At 42.9% G+C, this 20,716-nt stretch overlaps 1 protein-coding gene and 1 long non-coding RNA gene across 2 annotated transcripts in view; one reads left to right on the top strand and one right to left on the bottom strand.

Moving 5' to 3' along the window:
- The window catches only part of RHOJ (ras homolog family member J), a 45,852-nt gene extending 26,006 nt beyond the window's left edge, over nt 1–19,846 (bottom strand). Inside the window, exon 1 of the mRNA XM_026053724.1 lies at nt 19,600–19,846. Coding sequence (XP_025909509.1) covers nt 19,600–19,777 — 178 coding nt within the window. The 5' untranslated portion in view covers nt 19,778–19,846. The remainder of the gene's footprint in view (nt 1–19,599) is intronic.
- On the top strand, nt 1,527–5,373 carry LOC112959668. Its single transcript, XR_003251647.1, has 3 exons — nt 1,527–1,558; nt 4,243–4,398; nt 5,357–5,373. It is a non-coding gene; the product is annotated as an uncharacterized LOC112959668 (long non-coding RNA).
- Nucleotides 19,847–20,716: the final 870 nt, after the last annotated feature.

Raw genomic sequence — 20,716 nt, 5'->3', positions numbered from 1 at the left:
GATACACGTATTCACTGCGAATGCAGCAGTAGTCCCMGGAGATGCAAATGCTGGCCCAGATGACCGAGGCTATCAGGACCTGGCCTAACTCACCACATTTCATTCAATGAGTAGCAAAATCTCATGTGATCCGGGTGGACATTATGGTAAGCAAAGTCCTAAACTTTGGGCCCTGCAACTTCCACATGTGTTTCTACCACCCACAAGAGACTAGTCAGATGCTGGTTGGAACATGCTCTTGAGATTATGCTTGCCTTGGACTTGGAGATATATGCGTGTACTTGTTTATGTGAGACTGGGGAGAACAAAGGCTAATTAAATCCCACCCTTCCAATAGGATATATATTTTTTCAACCCAAAAGCAAATTTTCTATGTCTGTGTGTTTTGGCTTTTAAGCTCAATAGCCTGCAGGCATCGGCCACGTCAGCAGAGAAATGGAAAGCTCATTATTACACTGTTAAAAGGTTTAAATCTTAAAACCAGAGGCTATAACAACAGCAAATGGGATATCAAAGACATGCCCTTCTACCTTCAGGCTTGGGAATGCTGTGAAGAGTGTTTTCTTGTGTATAAACTATCTAACCATCACAGTATGTTGAGGGTATATATACAGATATATATATATATATATATATATAGGGTTTTTTTGTGTGTTCTTACTGAACTAGATAAACAGAGTGAAAACAGATTATATGACTTTCAGAGGTAAAGAATCCCTGCTGGTCCTTGTGAAGCAACAGTAACTGCCTGCCCCATCCTACTCCAAACAGAATATCTGCTGTGATGGAGATGTCACATGAATTTCCTGTGACAACTTACTCTTCTGTATTATTTGTTTTACTAAAATGCTGTTCTAAATTTTGTGCTGTTGCAGGTTTTTGGGACCATTCTGCATGGACTCCTGCAAAAAATGGTTCTTCCTTTTGCCATAAACTTCCCATTCTCCACTCCTTCCCAGTTCTCCTAGATTACTGTYTTGCCATTCTGGATTATTTTTTTCTACCCACTCCCCAGGCCAGACGCTACATACATAGGAAAGCTTTTCCTACAGACTTTGTCTTCTAAATCTTCCATCAGTTTTGTTACCTTCTGGGTTATTTCCCATTCCAACAGAATCCTTTGGAAGGCCATATGTGGCTGATTCAATCCACACTGAGATAATTCCAACCTGRTTTTGCAAGACGTGCATTTCCACTGTGGTATTTTGTCTAGTATTGATCCTTCTTGCATGTGTAGGTCAGAGTCAGATAGGAAATACTGTTTCTGACCTAGTGAGGATGCTGCCACCAAAAGCAAAATATCTCTGCCATGCATTTTTTTTTCTACATAACCATCGATCTTAAAGATTCATCTGCATATATGTCCTTTAGAAGAAGCTTGCTGTATTGTTGGTTCTTTAAGGGAAATAAGTCAGCTAGGATCTGATCCTKTGGGGGATTCACAGCTCCCTTGAGGATGRMATCTCTCAGCCAAAGCCATCAGTGMCACTGACCCCCATTCCTCTTACAGGGCCTGGATCCACAGATGAGGGCAGAAGAATTCTGGCCAGAAGTCAAGGTAGGATGACCTGCAGACATCTGACCAAGTGTGTGATGGTAGTTGGGGTCTATGGAGTGTGGTCAGGGGCTTTACTGGTTRAACACAAGCCACAGGTGTAAAACTGGAACTGCAGAATGGAAACAGACTTTCAGCTGCTTGTGCCTCAGTATACCAGATCCCTCTAAAATTTTATCATATTTCTAGGTGATCTAGACAAGTATATTGATGCTGTTCATTAAAAAGAAAAACCTAGAAAGCCTGACTGGCTGGCTTTGCTCACAGACCCCTGCCAGATGCTCTGTACAAATCAAAAGTGAAAAATATGGTCAGGGTGGGTGTTGGATACTTCTAGATTAAATGTCAGCAACAGTCCACATGATTTTGATTTTGAGGCATGGCAATGTGTTGATCCTAGTGAAAGAGTCTGTGGGTCAACATGCGATTTCTCAGGGTTTCCCTCGAACCCTGTGGGTCCTTTTAGGCCTTCCCATGTGGTCTCCTGAAGCGAGCAGTCTACATCTGATTGGGCCAGTGATATGAGCTGGTGTCCCAGCCTACACAGAGCATATAATGCTTGATTGTTAAAAATGAAACTCGCTGATCCCAAAGAGCATAGGGATTTTACATCATMTGTGAAATGCCAGGAATTACTTTGATTCTTTACTTCCACCTCACCCTGGGAAGAGCCCAATGTCTAAGCTTTCAACTTGAGCAATCTTGGTTTGCTAACCCGATGCAATTCATGCAAAGCCGAAAGATGAGGATGATCATTTCCACTCCCTGTAGGCAGGCAAACAAAAAGGTTTGGATCACTTTAATTGGCCTTGATGAGACATCATTTCATCTGTGTCTGAGCGCTTCAGCACAGACACAAAGACACAACATTGAATTGATGGCAAAAGTGTGTGGCAGCAATTACTGCCATGAGAGTTGCTCTAGAAGGAGACACAAAAAATTCATTTAACTCCCTCACTCACCACTCTAAGTTAATTTGGACCTGCTATATTCCCTGCACAGTGATAAATTTAAAAATAAGCACAGCCAGGGTTGTAGCTGAAGAGGAGTTGGATGGTGCAACAGATCAAAATACGCTCCAGAATCTACTGGAGTGTAGCTTACAAAAAGCYGCCTTTTAAATCTTGTGCCTACAATCTTATTTCTTTCTGGAATGAAATGTGGTGCTTCCAGCCTACAATATGAAGTGAGTCATAATATTGCCATTCTGCTCCCAGCGTAATTGGAACATACCTATGGCATGAAGTGGGAGAAATATTTGGCTAACAAGAAAGCTCCAGCTTTTTCTTTTTTTTTTTTCTTTAATGTACTGTCAAGATATGCTTAATAAATGGAGAGTATTATTTTTGCATTGCGTAATACAGACTTTCCTCATTCTGGGATTGTTTCAGCAAAACACGTAAGCGTGTGCTTATCTTTAATTAGTATTTAAGCCAAGAAAACTGCTAGCATACTTAAGGGAAGTACTTTGCTAAGAATTAGGTTCCTTAGCACGCATGGAGTTAGAGGTGTGCTTATGCCTTGCTGAGTGGGGCCTGGTTGAGTCTTGCAGCAGATAGGGAGGGTGTGAGCACAGGGAGACAGGCAAAGACTCACTGTATTGTGAGGCAGGAAATGGTTGGAGGCATCCAGATAAAATTTGCTATTTTTTCCAGTTTATGACAACACTAGGAGGGACCAGACCCTCCTCAGGAGAGGCGCATGATGAGTAGTGTAGCCAGGACCAAGTGGCAGAAAGCACTTGTGCTTGGAACAGCTTGTGGTCCTTCACCCTTTATATTTGCTATTGCTGTTAAGGACAGACTTCAGTAGTATCTGACTATTAATAATATTCTACTGTTCAATAGTATCTGAGGGAAACAAGGCAAACAAAGCTGAGACCACTCCAGCATAGGAAGGTAACCTTGTGAGGCTTTCCTCACTCACCTAAGCTGTTCTGGACTGTTCAACACTTCCCATGCTGGCTAGGATTCACCAGTCCATTTGTGAGAAGTGGAGCAAAGAGGAAAACCCAGCAAAACACCTGGAGAGGTGGTGACAGAGCGTGAAATTCCCATCTTGATGAAGACAATGGACATGTTGCTGTTGCCTCCAGCAGACCAGGCCACATGTACTGAGCATGAGTGAATGGTGCTGTGGAGACGTCAAGGAGAGCGTTCTACATGGTCAACCAGGAAAGGGTTTGGCAAAGGAAGTAGGGCTTAAGCCTTGAACTCCTCCAGGTGAAAAATAAAGGAAGGAGCAATTTGTGTGCACAGGAGGAGGCCAGTGGCATGACTCCCCAGGGAAGCTTTGGTCTGGAGCAAGAGTGACCTGGTCCTGCAGCCTGCAGCACTGGGGAACCACGTCATGGCTTTACTTCCCTCCARGAAACTGGGAATATTGAGACAAATTTACTTTTCAGGGAAAATCTGATGAATTGTCATGTGTGGCTGCTGTTGCACAGGGGCTTTCTATGGGCTGAACTTATTAGGATATGCTATTCTTTGATATTAACTACTGTGACTATTAACTGCTGCAGGGCCTGCTGTCTATAGGGCTTTACAGCTCAAAATCAACTAAACTAACACAATAACACTGGCTATTGAGCTACTGATATGATTTTATTTTTTAGTGTTTGATAGCATGGGATGACTTGTTTAATGTTATACAGCGTACACATTATTGTGCTGTGCTTACATTTGCAGATCATTTATTTGATGATCCCAGAAGTCTCTATGGGCAAGAAGAGCTCATGGAGTCATCAAGCTAATGAACACCTGAACATTTCAATCCTCCAGAGTGTGAAATAATAATGATCAACTGGTGCCATTTCAGCAGGAAAGAATGAGCAGATGGCAAAGGTAAGAGAGATAAATTGTGGTTATACAGCACTACCGAGGACCAATAAGAGAGTAGTTGGAGCTGGTTTACACAGAAAAGGTGTTTCTCAAAATCTGCCTCTGTAAAAGCAGGATATGTGGACTTGGAGTTTGGCAGCAGATTCTGGTAAAAAGATGAGATATAGTCAGGGAGCACATTCCTATTTATCTCTCTAAAGTCTTTGCTTTCGGTTAAAATATGAAAATTTGGCTTGTTTGAACAGACTTCTTATTGTATAGCAAACTCCTTGATAAAGTCAGATGTTTCACGAGGTATCAGCTAGTTACSTGCTCAATGATGGATTGATGTCCAGTAACCCAGTACTGGAATAATTCAGGGAGTGGTGAGGAAAAAAGTACTTGTTCTCTTGTAGCCAAAGGAGAATGCTGGGCACAAACTCATTTGATCCTATGTGTGATTTTATCATGACAAGCTTATTATTTCCCCCTAAGTCCTTGACCATATAGAAACTATATATTTGAGAATATATTAGAGAGAAAAAATATATTTGAAATTCATCTCAGGGACAAATCCTTTTGAACAAGACTCTGGCCTGTGTTGTCATGCAAGCTCTTTGCTCCACATTCACTGACCTCACACAAGCAAGTTCTTTACCTGAGGCTATGTGAATGACCACAATTTGCATTGGCAGCAAGTTTGTTTCAGCAAACTTGTTTTCTTTCATAAACATTTTTTTCTGGATGCTTTTTTTCGGYATCCTTATTCCTTCAGACATATTGATCTCTGTAGGCTTAGTTCTTCCTAATTTAAGATTTGTTGAYTTTAAAAACTAGCTACATGTCTGGGAAAGATATACTCTGGTGTTCCAAGAGGGCAGAGGGAGGTATTTCTAGAAATAGCAAGATGACAAACAAATAAGAGAGAAATTCTGGTCTTGGCTACCTTACTGTAAACTCAGCCCATAGATCTTTTTTTCAGAACTGAAGTTTCCCATCTGTCAATTGGTGGATATAAATCCCAGCGGATGTTGAGGAGACATCTGGAGTGTATCCTTTGTACTGTTATTGTCGGTGATAGTCACCGACGATCGTCAATTTTGTAGAGCTACGGGAATTTGTGGTCTTTCCTCCAAATGGGTGACTGCAACAAAAGTTGCAATATGGCTAACTCCTAAAATATGGCTAACTAAACTCCTAACTCCTAAAATAACTCCTAACTCCTAACTCCTAAACTCCTAACTCCTAAAATATGGCTAACTCCTAAAATATGGCTAACTCCTAAAATATGGCTAAACTCCTAAAAGCTCCTAAAATCTGCTTAGTGTCTATATTTCCATAGCCCCAGGAGCATCTAGGCAAGCCATTCTGTAAGCTGAGTGGATGGATGCTGAAGGATGGGCTCTCTGCAGTGCTGTGCAGGAGACCCTGATGTCTATGACCATGCCTGTAGGCTATGGAGGAACAAGGAACCTTCAGCAATTCAGGCGTTTTAGGTAGATTTAAACCACTTGGGAATAAAAATGAGGAAGGGAACCCAGAAGACTTCTTTTCAAAACTCTTGTTGAATGTGAATTGGTGCCCCTATGGTGCCTTTAAAAGATTCCTACCTAAGTTTTTTGATGAGGAAGAAAGAGGAGATTTTCCACACATGGACATCTGGCCAAAACTATCACAGAGGTGCCCGGACAAGAGAGAAAAGTCTTCCAGCCAGCTATACTTTTTCTACTCCAGAAATGACTCTATTGTATAGCATGAGTTCCCAGATGCAGCTTCGTTCTGGGCTTTGCATGTTTTTTCAAGTTGGTGTTTATTTTGTCTGATCTGCCCTGACTTTCTGGTTCCTGTTACTGTTCTCTCCTATTGTTGCTGTTGAACTCTGGTCCCTGCTGGGATTACGGTGGAGCTGCTTTTGTCTGAAGAAGTATAAAGGAGATTTTTGAATATTGACGTGCCAGGAGAAAAGCAGGGGCGGCACCTTTTTGCTCTACAGGCCTATTTTGCCCTTTTATCTCCTGAGTCCTTTCTGCTGGGATATTTTTTCATCAGAGGTTTTTTTATTGTCCAGMGCTAGCTGTTGCTCCAGAGCATGTGCTGCTCACTGTCCCGCATGGAGCATGGAGCAACCAGGCCCTGGCCCTGTCCTGAGATGCTGTATACTTCTCTTTGCTGCTCCATCTCTTTTCCTTCTCTTACTATTAAAAAAAAAAAAAAAAAAAAAAAAAAAAAAAAAAAAAAAAGAGGAATGGAAATAATCTCATTTATTACTTGCAGTAACTGACTGGTGTTGCATCTGTGCAGTGGTGAGTAGCATGTGAACTGTTGTCTCTATTGAGCAGCATGCACCCGAGCAAATGATTGAGATGAAAACTCTCTGAAGTGGAAACTACAGGTACTTCTCTATCTGCTTGTGTAAACTAATATAGAAAAGGAAATTCAGGGGAAAAAAATCCACAAACATATGGCTTCTTGTAACCTAATAAGTCTTTCTTTGACAAAAATAAATTGCACAAGCATTAATATATAAACATTTCCTACAAATATATAAGGGGAATATTGATCTTCCTTCTTGAGAAATTATTTGTTGTATGTGTCATGATTCACTTCTTTCTCATTTCCTATGAGATCAGCAGTTTGTATAGAAATGCATGAAGGAAATTATCTGCTCCCTTCACTTATTTTATTGATCTACTTATTAGACTTTTGTTATTGTCAACACATTCCTTAATTTCAAAGGTCTCCTTTTATTCATATTTGTTTAACCACAGCTCTACAATTCATCCCAAAGCAGTTGAAGCTCTCAATTTGTATGAGTGTTGAACGGGATTGCCTAAAAACTACTTGTTCCGTTTTGGGCATCAAAACGTGTTTACCAAGATTTCCTCATACTGAAGATCATAAGACTAGGAGTTATATATTATGGCAACAGGCAAAAATATTTACAACTAATAGAGAATATATCTAATTTTAGTTACTCACACCCACCACTCCCATTGGGAAATGAACCCAGTGTCTTTCCGGACACACTTCTAGCTATTCCAGGAAGAAAATCCATTAGGAACTGTCAGTAGTGATTTCTCGTTACTTCTGATGGCTCTGTTTTTATTCTTTCTTGACAGCTCACAGTGAGAGTGTGCTAGGGAGGGCTGCCCACATAGGAAATTCAGTCCTCAGATACCCCAGATGAACTTCTTTATGTTGGAGGTAAGTCGTGCAGGGAACATGACTTTGAGCCCTCTGCTGAGAAGCTCATGGGAAGGACAGGCTTTCTATTTTCTCTATGCTCAGTAAAGAGTGTCGTTAGGATGTGACACTTCTATCCACAGACACCAGGTATTGTGGCTGAAATCCCTGTTCCCATGTCATTGACTGTGGAGACCATTTCCTGGAGCAAGACCACGTGTCACAGGCAGAGACTGAGCTTGAAAAACCTTTCAGAGAAACTTTTGCTAACTCCTGCTCTAGAAATAAATGTGGTTCTTGGTAAGTAGAAATGTGAATTTATTAGMCAGTAAAGCAGACTGAAAGTCATCAGAGAAGAAGAGAAAAAATGAAAACTGTAGGTAGCATACAGCAGGCATATTTAACAAAAGGAATAGGACTTGATTCAGGACTGTTTTCCCTTTCCTTAAGTACTACCCTGGTTTGCCATGACTGTTAAGGATTGTGAGGCTCTCCCACCACCATTACATCTCTTCATATAGAGAGAAAATAAAAAAAAAAATACGTGAACTCATCCTGTTTGAGGTGTTTTCCTAGGAAAATATGTCAAAAGAAGTATTTCTTTCAGTGGCAGTGGGAGGAAGCCTTTGGATAATAATGATTGCAGTATAATAACTGTAAAATGGATAATAACAGTAACCAACTAGAACTGGCCAGGGGATGATAATTCAGCTCTGTGACAACTTCTGAGGTTTTACAATTTGTTTTCATTTTACAATGGAATGAAAACAAAACCTTCAGATATTATGTTTTCAATTTAGGTTTTTCTTGCTGCACTGTCAGAAATAACCAGAGTGCCCTGGACCTCAAGAATCTGTCCTTCAAAATATTTAAAAAATGTTTCAACTTTGGTGAATCAACATTTTCTCCTGGTGGGATAGCTTGTTAAAAATATTCTGGCCAGAACTTCTGCTAACCCCAAACTTCAAAATCATGAGTAGAATCCCCTGAAACATAAATGTTACAAGTCAGTATACTTTAAGGTTTACAGATTTTTTAATGTACCTTTTCGTTCCATCCTCTCAGGATGCTCATTTTCTTACCATTTTCCCAATCTTCCTCTTCTTTGTTGGTTGGTTTGTTTTGGTCTTTTTTCTTCATTTTCTTGCAACTTCTTTGTGCCCTTGACCTTCCCTAGCTTATGCACTAGGAGCTGTGATAAAATAATGTTCTTCTGATGTGCCAGGAAAGAGATGGAACCACAGAGCTGCTGGATTGCCTCGGGACTAGAGGTCCCGGTGGGATGGTCCTGCTAGAGTCCTGCAAAACCCTATCTAGCTGCTATTTGGTCTTTACTCCTCTAGGATACCTTTTTTTTTTTTTTTTTTTGCCGGACAGGGTTGATGTCTACAAGAAGAATGGAGAGAACTGGAGAAAGGGAATCAAGAATTGGAAGGAGTTAATGTCATGTAAGGAACAAACAGTTTTTTAGTCACATCATGTGTGTATGAAGAGCCCCAGAGGGGCAAGGTTCCYTACAGCTCTCAGGAGTTTTCACTCTGTTGTGCACAATCCCCAAACTCTATTTTCCTTGCAAAATTGTAAYAGGATTTGTTTTCTTTAATTGTGCATGTTTATGCATTTAAATAGAGGGCAGAGGCAGAGAAACTCAGTTGGGAGGACCATCTGGAGACAACACAAATTGTTCTTGCTCCACCATTTTCTTGGCATGGGTTTTCTCTCAAACATTAATTCAGTTTTGGGACCTGATTTTGCATTCACAATCTCTGTTGTTTCTGTCTTCCTTAGAAGCATCAGGAGGTTTGTGTAGTATAGCTACAAGAAGCTCTTTACAGGAAAAGAAATAAATTGGGCAATATGATACAAATAATGGAAGAATAAAATATTTCACCATTTTAACAGTTTCCCAGGAGGGAGAGTAGAGGGAGAAAATGCACTTAACACTTTAAAATATTAAAATAACAAGAACCACCACAACCTCACCCCTCTGGACCTGAACCAAACGATTCAATGGTTTAGGCAAATTCCCAGCTGAACTCCAAGTGCCACTCTCAACCAGAAAATATCTCTATGCATTTTAAGGGAAATACTACATATTTGATATTATGGACTGGTTGAGGTAATCTGGAGTTCTACAAGGCCTGGTTTCTGGTGGGTTAGCTATATGTTTTTTGAAATATTAACTGCCCATTTAATTTAATAGTTTTGATCATGTTTTCATGGATGGTGTTCTTGGAAAACCGCTTTCTGAAAGCTGTGTTGMACATACATGTTTTTAATGAAAGATATTATTCCCTTGTGCTCCTGGGATGAGCTAAAAAATATTCTGAGCGGTAACTAGAAGGCAATGAAGCAAAGGGAATTGCATTTGATTTCTGAGATTTACTAGTTACAAAGAGAGCACAAAGCAAGGGCAATGCTCTGAAAGCAAAAGGCCTTTCTAAAAGCTTAAATGACAGCATACAAATGTCCCTGYAGGTTTTGTCCACACTCTTGTTGGAAATTTTAATGGCAAATATGCAGAAAGCAAAAATGGGATTAAGTACAAAAGAAATTACAAACAGTTCTATAGTGTTCTTTGTGTTTGAAAGGTCTCTCTGTAGTTCTAGCTATCTAAAAATAAATATGCAATTACAAAATATCCATCTATGTGCGTAGGCCTTGAGCCCTCAGTGAGGTTGGTGTATCCCTATGGAGTCCATCTGGGAACTGGGACCATACAACTAACCCTGCAAATGACACTGCTGTTATCRGAGCTTGAATGGACACCATGAAGCCCAGGGGCTCCTCTCCCCTGCTGCAAGCTACTGCTTGATTTATATATTGCAAAATAGATGGTCTTGGAAGGCATATGTCAGTGGAACAACATATGGAGCTTGTTCCAGAGCTGATGTCCCCCACTGGAAATGCCTCACCTTCTAAAGGAAAAGGGGAAAACAGGTCTCTGCTTTTCTTCTGCTCATTGCTACCACAGWAGCACTGTGTATAGAAAGGCTTTCAAGCAACCAGGCCCCAAAAGCTAGAACAGGACCTTCAATCTATTCCTGGCTTTTGGAGGAAAATACGCTGAGGTAAACTAGCTGGTTCTGAAATGGAGCCTCTGAGATTGCTCCGAAATAGGCAGCGTCCGAGTCGCGGCAGGCCTGGCCTTGCAGGACAGAATTGCTCATAGCAGCTGGCCGCCTGCCCGCTCGGGAACTGGAGCMTGAGACAGTTTATGAACTTAAAACACATTTTCCAACCTTATGGGATTTTCCTTATGGTCTGTTCTCAGCAGAGCAGCATTATTATTGTAAATAGATGCTCTTTTTGTCCCATCTCCCACGGGACRGAAATTAATGTTATGCTTGAAAATGTATGTTTTCCCACTCATTGCCGAAGCTGTGCTTTTCCATAAGGTCTGCAGAAAGCAGAGCATTAGCAGACACTGTTAATATCATTACTTCAAAGTTATAGACGAATGTCTTTGCCAGAGAGTCTTTCATAAAAGACATTGCCTTCATCCCCCCAGAACTGCGAGGGTTGGAAAGGAGCTTTATGAGTCATCYCGGGCGTCCTCCTGCCTTGTGCGCAGGACCTTTCTGTCCAGCCCCTCTGCACAGTCCCTCTTTAACCCCCTTGCTCCAGATGCCTGAGTACTGGCTCTTTGGCCGATCACTTAGACTATTTTTCGGACACACTGATGTCCTATTTGGGAGCAGGGTAAAGGAATGATCCTACTAGTACAACGCTGAGGTGCTCTTCACCCTTCTGCTCCCAAGCCATCGTCCTCCTCCCTGTGCCTTCGGTGCCACTCTGCTCTGGAATATTTTTGCAGCTGCCCCTCTCCCTCCTTTGGGAGGGATATTTTTTTTCCCAGTGCTTCTGCTGCTGGTGAATGGTTTTTCCAGCCTCCTCTCTCCCAGTGGCTGCTCTGCACTTTAGGTATTTATGGAATCACTGCTGTGCCAGTCCCTGAGRCAGAAGGGCAACCAGCTGGATTTGTTGGTACACTAGATCAATGCTAGGTCTGGGGAACTGGTTTTCTGCCAGGTGAAACCCTGAGCCCTCACAGTCTCTCATGCCTTCTCCTTCTCTCTGATCCTGTATGCCCTGATGGAGCTGTGGGGCTTGCTGAGGCAGCGCTCCCCAGCAAAAGAGCCACGAAGTTTGGGCTGTACTGTGACCTCGAGGACTCATCCAAGTCATCTTGCCTACTGCCCTGTGATGGCTCTACATGCCCACAGTGATATCTGTTTAACAAGAGGATTTTGCTCTTAGTCATAGATCTGTGAATATTTATGCTGTAGAACAAATACTAAGGAAAAAGCATCCCTAAATAACGAGATCTGCAGCCGATTTTAGCCAATGGTGATAGCAACCACATGGTCCAACTGGGGTCCCTCAGGCTTCACTCCCTTGGCTCTCTGGGACTGCTGAGGCATGATGGATGGGGCCAGGGATTACAACAAGGTGCAATGATGATTTCTCAACTCTGGGAGAGCTTTCCTGTCCACCTGGGTATGTGAGAAATTCACTGGCTGATTAACAACAGCACTTGAGCAATTTTGCACATGTGAAAGAAGCACATGAGGTCCAGTCCCTCCATTCAGCCAAGCCATCTGCCTGCCACTGGTAGCACAGCTTGTCTGGGGTTCTTTATTTGAATGGGACTAGTGCTTGGGCAATAAATTGGGTAAATTCCAGCTTTTAATTATGAGACATTACAAAAAAAGTATTTTGTGGAAAAAGGGAGGATGAATACGCCTTCATAAAGCCAGTCTAAAATTTATCCAGATCTCTGGGCCTATTGGGACAAAACTTGGGGTGACAATTCATAAAGCTTTCATTCTTCATTAACTTATTTCCATACTTAGCTGTAAGTCCTGTAGCATGGGAATAAAAGATCACCACATCTGACAGGACACTGGTGAGTGTGTGTTTGCTCTTAAAAGTAGTCTAGAATATAATAATGTGGATTATTTTTTTATTACAAAGATAAATAATAATTTGACAGGAGATGTCATTATTGTTTAATGACTTTGTCTTAACAGAACAATTGAAGGAAATCTGCTTGCTCTTCCTCACCCCTTGCCATTTCCATGATGTCAATGGACCTGGCCATAACAATTGGAAAGTTAGAACATAGGAAAGGCACTACCTGCTGAGCAAAATACACAGAATAATACATGGGAGCACTGATGTGTATTGCTGATACAGACATCTGTATCAAAGTTTACCAGGGGAGCAGAAAATGAGAAGGAAGTTTTGTGGGAGGCATTTTGCTTTGTCTCGGTCAGTAACCAAACCATCCTAATGGTGACTCAGTGAGGGAAAAGCCCTGTCACATCCTGCAGGAGGGAAGAACTTGCGCACAACAAGGAGTTTTGGTTGTTTAGACATTTGTGCTGTGTTTTTATTTCTCTTTCCTTCATGTAGGGCTACTGACCAAGGAATCTGTCAGGCTGGCAATGTGCGCTGTGTCCAGCATCACCTGCATGTGGTTTTGTCACATGAGGAGGATGGCTGGCTACACAGACTGAGTCAATTATTTCTTTTAAGATAGTGARTGTGTTTTTAGCTCAAGCTGTAGAGATTGTCCTCTGGGCCAGAGGCCACAGTTTCAGTTTTGGTTTCCTCTGCTGATGTCACCTCTTATAACGTTATGCTGATAAGAAGAAGAAGAGAAAAACTAAAGACTGAGGGTCATGGCATTGTGGAAAAGAAGAGTGTATTTTCTCACCACTGTTAACTATTCTCATGTTTTCAGACAAATTTCTCCATGTCTCCTTCTCAGCAGTTCAGTCTGGGATGTACCAGACTCACAGCCTAGGTAGTCGAGTCTCCATTTCTAAAGTAGCAGTAGACAGATTTAAGGTAATCTGCCTCTCATCACACCTCATTCAGGTCATATTCTGACCTATAACAGAAGATGGTGCTGGCTCACATTTTAATATCTCTTACAGATGTTTTTATTCTAGCTCATGATACCACTTGATCTCTGATATTTATTATTCCTTTTTTTTTTTTTAATCTTGTCAAAACTTCCTAATTTCCTTCTTACTAACTTCCATACAGAGCTAARTTCCTTGTGTTAATCACACACCATGCAAAGACATGTTTCTTTTTACCCCATTTGAAGTGGTTATCTTTTCAACACATTTCCTGAAGACTGTGGTAGCCCTTCAAAAAACCTGACAATTCTACATCTGAACCAGGAAGACACCTGGACCCACTTTTAAGCGGTCTAACTTACCCCATGTTTAGTATTCTCGGTAACACCACATAGCTAATGGGAAGGAGTAGACAGAAGGGAGGTGGGATTTGGGCTGGATATGTCTGAATAAAATAACGTAGCTGCTTCGTCTATTTCCCTCATTTCTGCCACTATTTTTTCTCCTGTTCATTGTACTTTGCTTATTGTTTTGTCTGTCTTTTTGACTTTAAATGCTATTTGTTGTGCTGCGTTGTCACATTGCAACAGCACTCAGAGTAGTGCGGCAGAAATGAACCTCAAACATTTTAGGAGATGGCTCTGGTTTATCCTGGATGATATCAGAAGATTTCAAGAGAAGTCCTTCTAGCTCCTGGGAGACAAAATCAACATTGGCCTAATGCGGCTGCTAATCTAAAGAGCCAGACTTTAAAAGAGCCRGTGCCTTCCTGTCTCAAGGATAAAGTTCAGGTCTGTATGATCAAAATTAGGCAAACATTAAAAGGAAAACAAAACAAAACACTGCAAACATCCATTTAAATATACACCACAGCTCGCTCTCTGCTATTTATAGCTCTTTCAGTTCAATAACCCCAAATGCGTCGCATGAAGGATTTCCATAACACGCTAGCAGGACTACTCTTAGGAAACAACTGTCTCAAGAGCATAGTTGTGTGGAGGATCCCACTGAAGTTCCCATGCAGAAATTGCAAATTTCCTTGGGCAGCTCCTTCGTGGCTGCACAAGGTTCAATGGGGAGCGGGGGAAAGTGATGGTATGTGGTTTAGGTCATTGCTGACACACCATGGCAAATAGAGACGGGTTACAACCAGTGTGCCCGCGTGAAGCATTAGCAATCAATTTAACGTAAGYAGCACATCAAGAGCGTGGACAGATGTGCTCTTGTGCCTGTAATTGGAGAAGTTTGGGAAGTTACGGCTCCCATCTGGTTTCTGTCAYGTCTCAGCTGGAGGTTCCCCCACTATGTTGAGAGGTGCAAGGGAACGCTGCTCAGTCTATGGCTATTGGTGGTGCCTGTCCTGTCCTCGCTGTTCCAGCCTTTCTGCTCATTCAAGGAAGGCCAGAAGCACCCACTTCCAACCTCCTCTTCCTCAGGAGCACCCCAGAGACACGGTGTTGTACCAGTGCTGTGTCCCATGGGTGACATATAATGGATTTATGGATTTGTGTGGGCACAAGCTGACTGTCCAGGGCAGGAGAAGCAGTTGTGCTCCTGATGAAGGATCTACAAGAGGAAGCTGTGGGACCTGCCTGGCCAGCAAGGATGGCTCTTTGTGAGCACCGAGCCCTGCAGCCTGCGTCAGCACCGAGCCGGGCAGATTGTCATCGCGAATCATCGCTGGAGAGCAAAGAGCCTGTCTGCTAACAGAAATTAATGGCTGTGGTCTTCCATATTGCTTTTAATTTACAGAGCTTTGGTCATGGCTGARCTATTCTGTATGCTATTCATTAGCTGATCACATGCCCCTGCTAATTTTTTTCAAATGGATTCACTATTTATAAATGTTCACCCGCTTGCACTGACATATGAAGAGAGGGAAGGACGTAGGACATGCCATCTACATTAAGCCTTTAATGCAGATGCCTTGCACTTCTCCTTTGGAGGCGGTCACCTCTCTCTCATTTCCTGCAGGTGCAACTTGGGCTCTTGGAGCTGTTGGTGTGACGTTCACCTATGCGCAGTGCCTAAACTAGACAGCTGGAGACTCACAAACACCTTCTTGTTGCGCTTTAGTAGATCCAACTAAAGAACTCAGCCACTTTCTGTGCAGTGAGCTAAATGACTCCCATGCACTGGTTCTGCTCAACACATTGAAATTTTTAAAGACAAAAACAAAGGCACTTTTGAGTATGAGTGTTGGGATGAGTAAATTGAATGCAAAAATTATTTTTTTGGCAGGGAGGGTGATTGGGCAGAGCATGAATATCAAAAGAGATGCTTAGTGTCTGTATCACAAACAACACACCTCTCCCTTCTGCTTTCCACAGAGCAATCCAGATTATTTTGGTACTATTCCATCAGTTTTGCTAGTGTTTGAATTGAAATWTTTGTTGGTACAACCTCGGCCCTAGTTAAACAGTTATAACCTCACATAGTCGGACACAATACAAGTCATCCTGACTGAGAGACCTTTGCTCATGGAAAAAAAAACTAGCATTTGATGTTCAAAAGATGGAAAGGCATGTGCAAASAGCTACCCACTATCCAAACAGTCCCTATTGTCACAGTTATTGCCAGTGATATCCTGTTTGTCACTAGGAGACCATTTTGGTTTGCCTGCACCAGAAATAGTCCTTTAGTMAGTGGCTAAAATCTTTGGGATGGGACTTGGAATTTCACCAAAGCAAGGGAACYTATCCAGGTCCTTGGTGGCCAAGAAGACTTCTTCAAAACACCTTGAGAAATAAACAGACTCATGAACCTCCCTGTGTCCAGAAGAAGAGCCCAGCTCAATATCCAAATAAAAACTTGTGTTCCCTGTCTTCCTGGCATCACCACTGCTTCTGCTCTATATCCATCTCTATAGCCCATCCATGTTCTATAGCCCAACCTTGGCAGCAAGCCTTGAAAAAGCCCGTTTTGGTGGGCTCTAGGTGAGCTCCATGGCAGACTATCATCAGCGTGGAACTGCTCGGAGGTTTGAGCTTTTGTGTGGGTTTCACACAGTTGAAAAAACAGSTGCTTTTTTCTTCCAGGCATTGCTGTAGCCCAGGAGAGGTAAGAAAAAAACCTTCCTTCCTTACATAAAAGCTGTTTATTGATACTGGTTTTCCCAGAGGCAGAATGGCCCCAAATTTTTGAGGTGTTTTCGAGCCCTTTCACGTGCAAGGTAGTGGGTAAAAATGGCACAAATATAATGCTTGTTGGAGCTCAGCCCCCTGAATGCCCCCTGGCTACCTCCGCTGGGTTGCCCAYGTCTGCGTGTGCCTCTGCTCTAGCTGGGCTGTGAAAACCCATCCCTGGTGGGTGCCTAAACAGCATCAGCTCAGCAAGGACCAGCGGATGCTGCTGGTGATGAGGGGCCTTGGCACCTCGGTCCCGGTGATCCTGCCTTTGGAGCACGTCCGGATCCCACGCTGGACAGCATCGCTGTCTCCATCAAGCCAGAGGTGTGAAACGGTGGTGAGATCACAGCTGGAATCGCTGCKTTTTAATGCTTTCCTCCCCCCCCGTTTTTTTTTATTATTATTTTTCCATTAGAATGAAGGAAATTGGGAAATACCCTGGGACTCGCAATCGGATTGCAAACCTGTGAGGCAAGAGGAAGCCTCCTGCTAACACACTGACAGCGCCTGTCTGAGAAGGCTCCAAGGGAAAACACAGGTCTGCTAAAATCTGCAATAACCCCCTTTTGAGCATTTTTAGCACTGATTGGGAAAGGATTTGCTTTGGCAGGGGCAGACACACAGCTCCGTTGGGGTGGATTTGAGGGTGACTCTGCAGATGCCCATCCTCTTTGCAGGAACTGCCCATGTGTCAGGGCTTGTTCCATGCACTGGTGGCCCCATCACGCTGCCATCCCTATAGCCAAGGGCTGCTGCACACCTAGAAGTGGAAGGGGCYATTGCCCCAGTGTATCCTGAAGGCCACGAATTTGGAGCTAAGCATATCTCAAAAGAATTCTTCCCCTTCTGGATATCCACACTAAGTTTAAGTATTTTAATAGGCCRTGTTCTTTCCTATGCCATATAATATTTTGTTATTACATAAGCTGTTTCTTCTGGCGCTCCACATCAGAAGGCGTTTCCACACCTCAGTTCTGGGYGCTGCTTTGTGGTGAGATTGATTTAGAAAAGTTAGGGCTGCCCAGAGAAGAGAAATTGCATTTCTGATCAGAAATTAGCTTTAATCAGAGCTGGATAGGATTTGTCACAGAATACCAAYTAATATGCTACTTTTCCCCCTTAAGTTTATGAATTTATGTTTCTGTCAGTGGGCTCTCATAGATAAGGAAGCATATAATAGCTGAAGATATTTGAGATGTCAAAATCTTCCAATCATGAAAAAGTAGCTTTATTTAAAAGAGAACACRGGCCGCTTTTACCTGGTGCCCCGCAGAAAGGAGGAGGATGCGGTGCCGTCTACCTGACCTCCTCTCAGCCCTGCACTGAGTGTGTATATGTGAATGCTTCCCCCCTGCATGCACCCAMCCCACCCAGGCAACGTATACATGGCCACGGATTGGCTATCCTAGGGGTGTCTGCATATATGGTGATATTCATGGGGCACAGGAGAACTGGAGAATGCAGGACTTGGGCAGGAGGCTGCCAGGAGCAAGCAGAACTCAGGTTATCCCAGCAAAATTAGGACTGATGGCGTATAACGCATGTTCCCCCAGAGCCAGGCTTCCTTAGTGTTTTTTGTCGGTGATGGTGTATTTATTTATTTTTATTTTTATTTTTTTTTTGGCTCGAGCATGTGCTTATTTGCATCATCTCTCTCTTTTTTTTTAACTTCTTATCCGAGTAAAGACTTTTTCTAAAACTGCCGTTTAATCTGCATGGTGGGAAGGGCAGAGGAACGAGAGTGCTGCTCGCATCTCTCAGTGACGCTGCCCACACTTGCAGAGCAAAAGGTCATCCCATTTCCATGGGTCAGATGCTGCAATTACACAGCTTTCTTGTTTGGCCAGTTCATCTGCTAAATCTGACACGAAGCCAGAATGAAAACAGAGATTTTTTTCCCATTACAGAATACCAAATCTATGATAAGCCACGCCATGAAAATCCAGTTTTTAAGGAGGTGAGGAAAAAATGAAGGGAAACTCCAACTGCTGCTGCAAGATAAGCAATGAGTTTTGCAGTGCTCCTAAAACCTGCTTTCTGGGGATCTTGTAAACAACAACAAATGTAAACCCAGGGAACCGTGAGATAAGAAAAACGTGCAGAATCAGGGTTAAAAATATTAAGCAGCAGTTTGAGCAACAGTTTTAGCATATCACACCATCCACATGATAACTTTAGACACAGCTGGGTAAAGTAAGTAATTGCTGCAGAATGAGGCCTGTGAATAATGCACTTAATATGTGTCTCTAGTTTGAACAGTGATGCCATGAACATCATTTATGTTCTTTGTAATGTGTTCATAATGAACATAGCAAATGTATGTTCATAATTTATGTTCTTTGTAATGTTCATAGCTTTTTCTTTTTGTTCTACGTAAAATTCCCTCACTCTGAAGTACTCAAATCAATCACCAGTTCTGCTGTTCTCACAGGCAAGCTATAATATTAAAATCTATTTATAAATGTAGTAGCAAACATCTCTGAAAGGAGAGAGTTATTATTCTGACAGCACTGAAAGACTCTATGAGGGTTTTCTCAAAGATTATTCCTTAAGTACGATCTAAGTATTGTGAGTGCAGCACTCATTTGCCATGAGGCAGAAAATGACCAAAAATGTGAATTTTCATGTATATCTATCATCTTTATAATAGCAAAGTTCAAACAACAAAGTTCAAAACTTCATAATTCAAAAAATGAACCAGGCAGCTGAGCTTAACCCAACAGAGGCTGAGTGATATCCGTTGTCTCTAAAATCCAGCGGATTTAACTGYGTCTCTAACGCTGCTTATTCACCACAAACAAAACAAAAAAAAATCAGACGCAAACGAACAAGTTCCTTGAATAAATAAATAAATCCCGCATTGCCCCAATTGCAGGAGCTGCCATGTAAGCTGCCTGGCCCCGCTCCAGGCCTGAATCACATTCCCAGGCGAGAAGTAACCCGTGCGTCCTCTTTGAACTGTCCTGCCCTCGGTCTCCCCTTTGTGCCCACCTGGCCCTTCTGTGGCTCCTACTTAAAGCCCTCAAGGAGCCCGTTCTTACCTGCATAGTGGTCGAACACGGTGGGCACGTACTCCTCGGGGAAGGCGTCGTTGGCGTAGCTCATGAGCAGACAAGTCTTCCCGACGGCGCCGTCCCCAACCACCACGCACTTCAACATCTTCTTGGTGCCGCTGCTGCCGCCGTCAGCRCAGTTGTCATCTTCTTCCTTGCAGTTCATTCTTGCTGCTGCTGCTGCTCCCGGGGCTTCCAAGTGCACATGAAGGAAAAATGAAGTGCGACTGTATTGACTTTTCCTGAGTTTGGAGGTGGGGTGGGGGGGAATCTCGAACTCAGGAAATCATACTAATGTTTCCAGGCTGTCACAGCCGCTTCTAACAATTACCAGAGAAGTCGAGAGAATCATCGAGGTGAATAAATTAAATATATATATATAKAKAGAGAGGAGTAGCGTTAAAAAATAGGAAAGAAAAAGTGATTTGTCCGTTCTTGGGAGTCCGAGTCAGGAAATCCTCATCCTGCCCCGGAGTTCTCCGTCTTTATTGCAACTTAAAAAACATCAGCAGCCTGCGGCTTTGATTTGCTTCTCCCTGCCTCCAGCTTGGCCGTGGGACTCAGCGATTCCTGCTAAATCCACTCCATTTTCCATTGCCTATCTAACATGGAGGAGAGCCGGGAGGTTTTTAATGGAGTTTTTCCTCTCTTTCTCCAGCGTGCTGTGTGTCAGGAAATCATGGGTTTCCTGCCGAATTCCATATTAGGATCAGTGGGCTCGCGAAGGGCTGCGAACAATGGGAGCTCTGTGTGTGTTTGCACTGGGGGGAACTCTGCCAGGACGCCGGGAAAGGAAAACACTAGAGGTCCCTCTGCAGACCGGAGTTTTCGGCTTCCTGCTCCATCCCGTGCGGAGCTGCTTGCCGGCAGGGAGAGCCAGCAGGAAGATTTTTGTGAGGCAAACACTGGCTTTGGACCCGAGTTGGACCCGAAAACGTGGGTTTTGGACCCGAATGGCCAAGCAGGGTGYGGCAAGGCTGAGAATGGCTCTGTCTCCTCATCGTGCCTTGGGATACGGGATTCCTTACAGTTGGGAAGCGACTAAGGAAGGCTGAAGGTGTAAAGGGTAGTTATCATTTAAGGCAATATTTTCTACGTCTAGAGC

The sequence above is a fragment of the Nothoprocta perdicaria genome, unplaced genomic scaffold, assembly GCF_003342845.1.
Source record: "Nothoprocta perdicaria isolate Ctin4 unplaced genomic scaffold, notPer1 scaffold_118, whole genome shotgun sequence".
NCBI classification, from domain to species: Eukaryota; Metazoa; Chordata; class Aves; order Tinamiformes; family Tinamidae; genus Nothoprocta; species Nothoprocta perdicaria.
The sequence above is the reverse complement of the archived record's forward strand: the minus strand, read 5'-3'. Positions and strand labels throughout refer to the sequence as shown.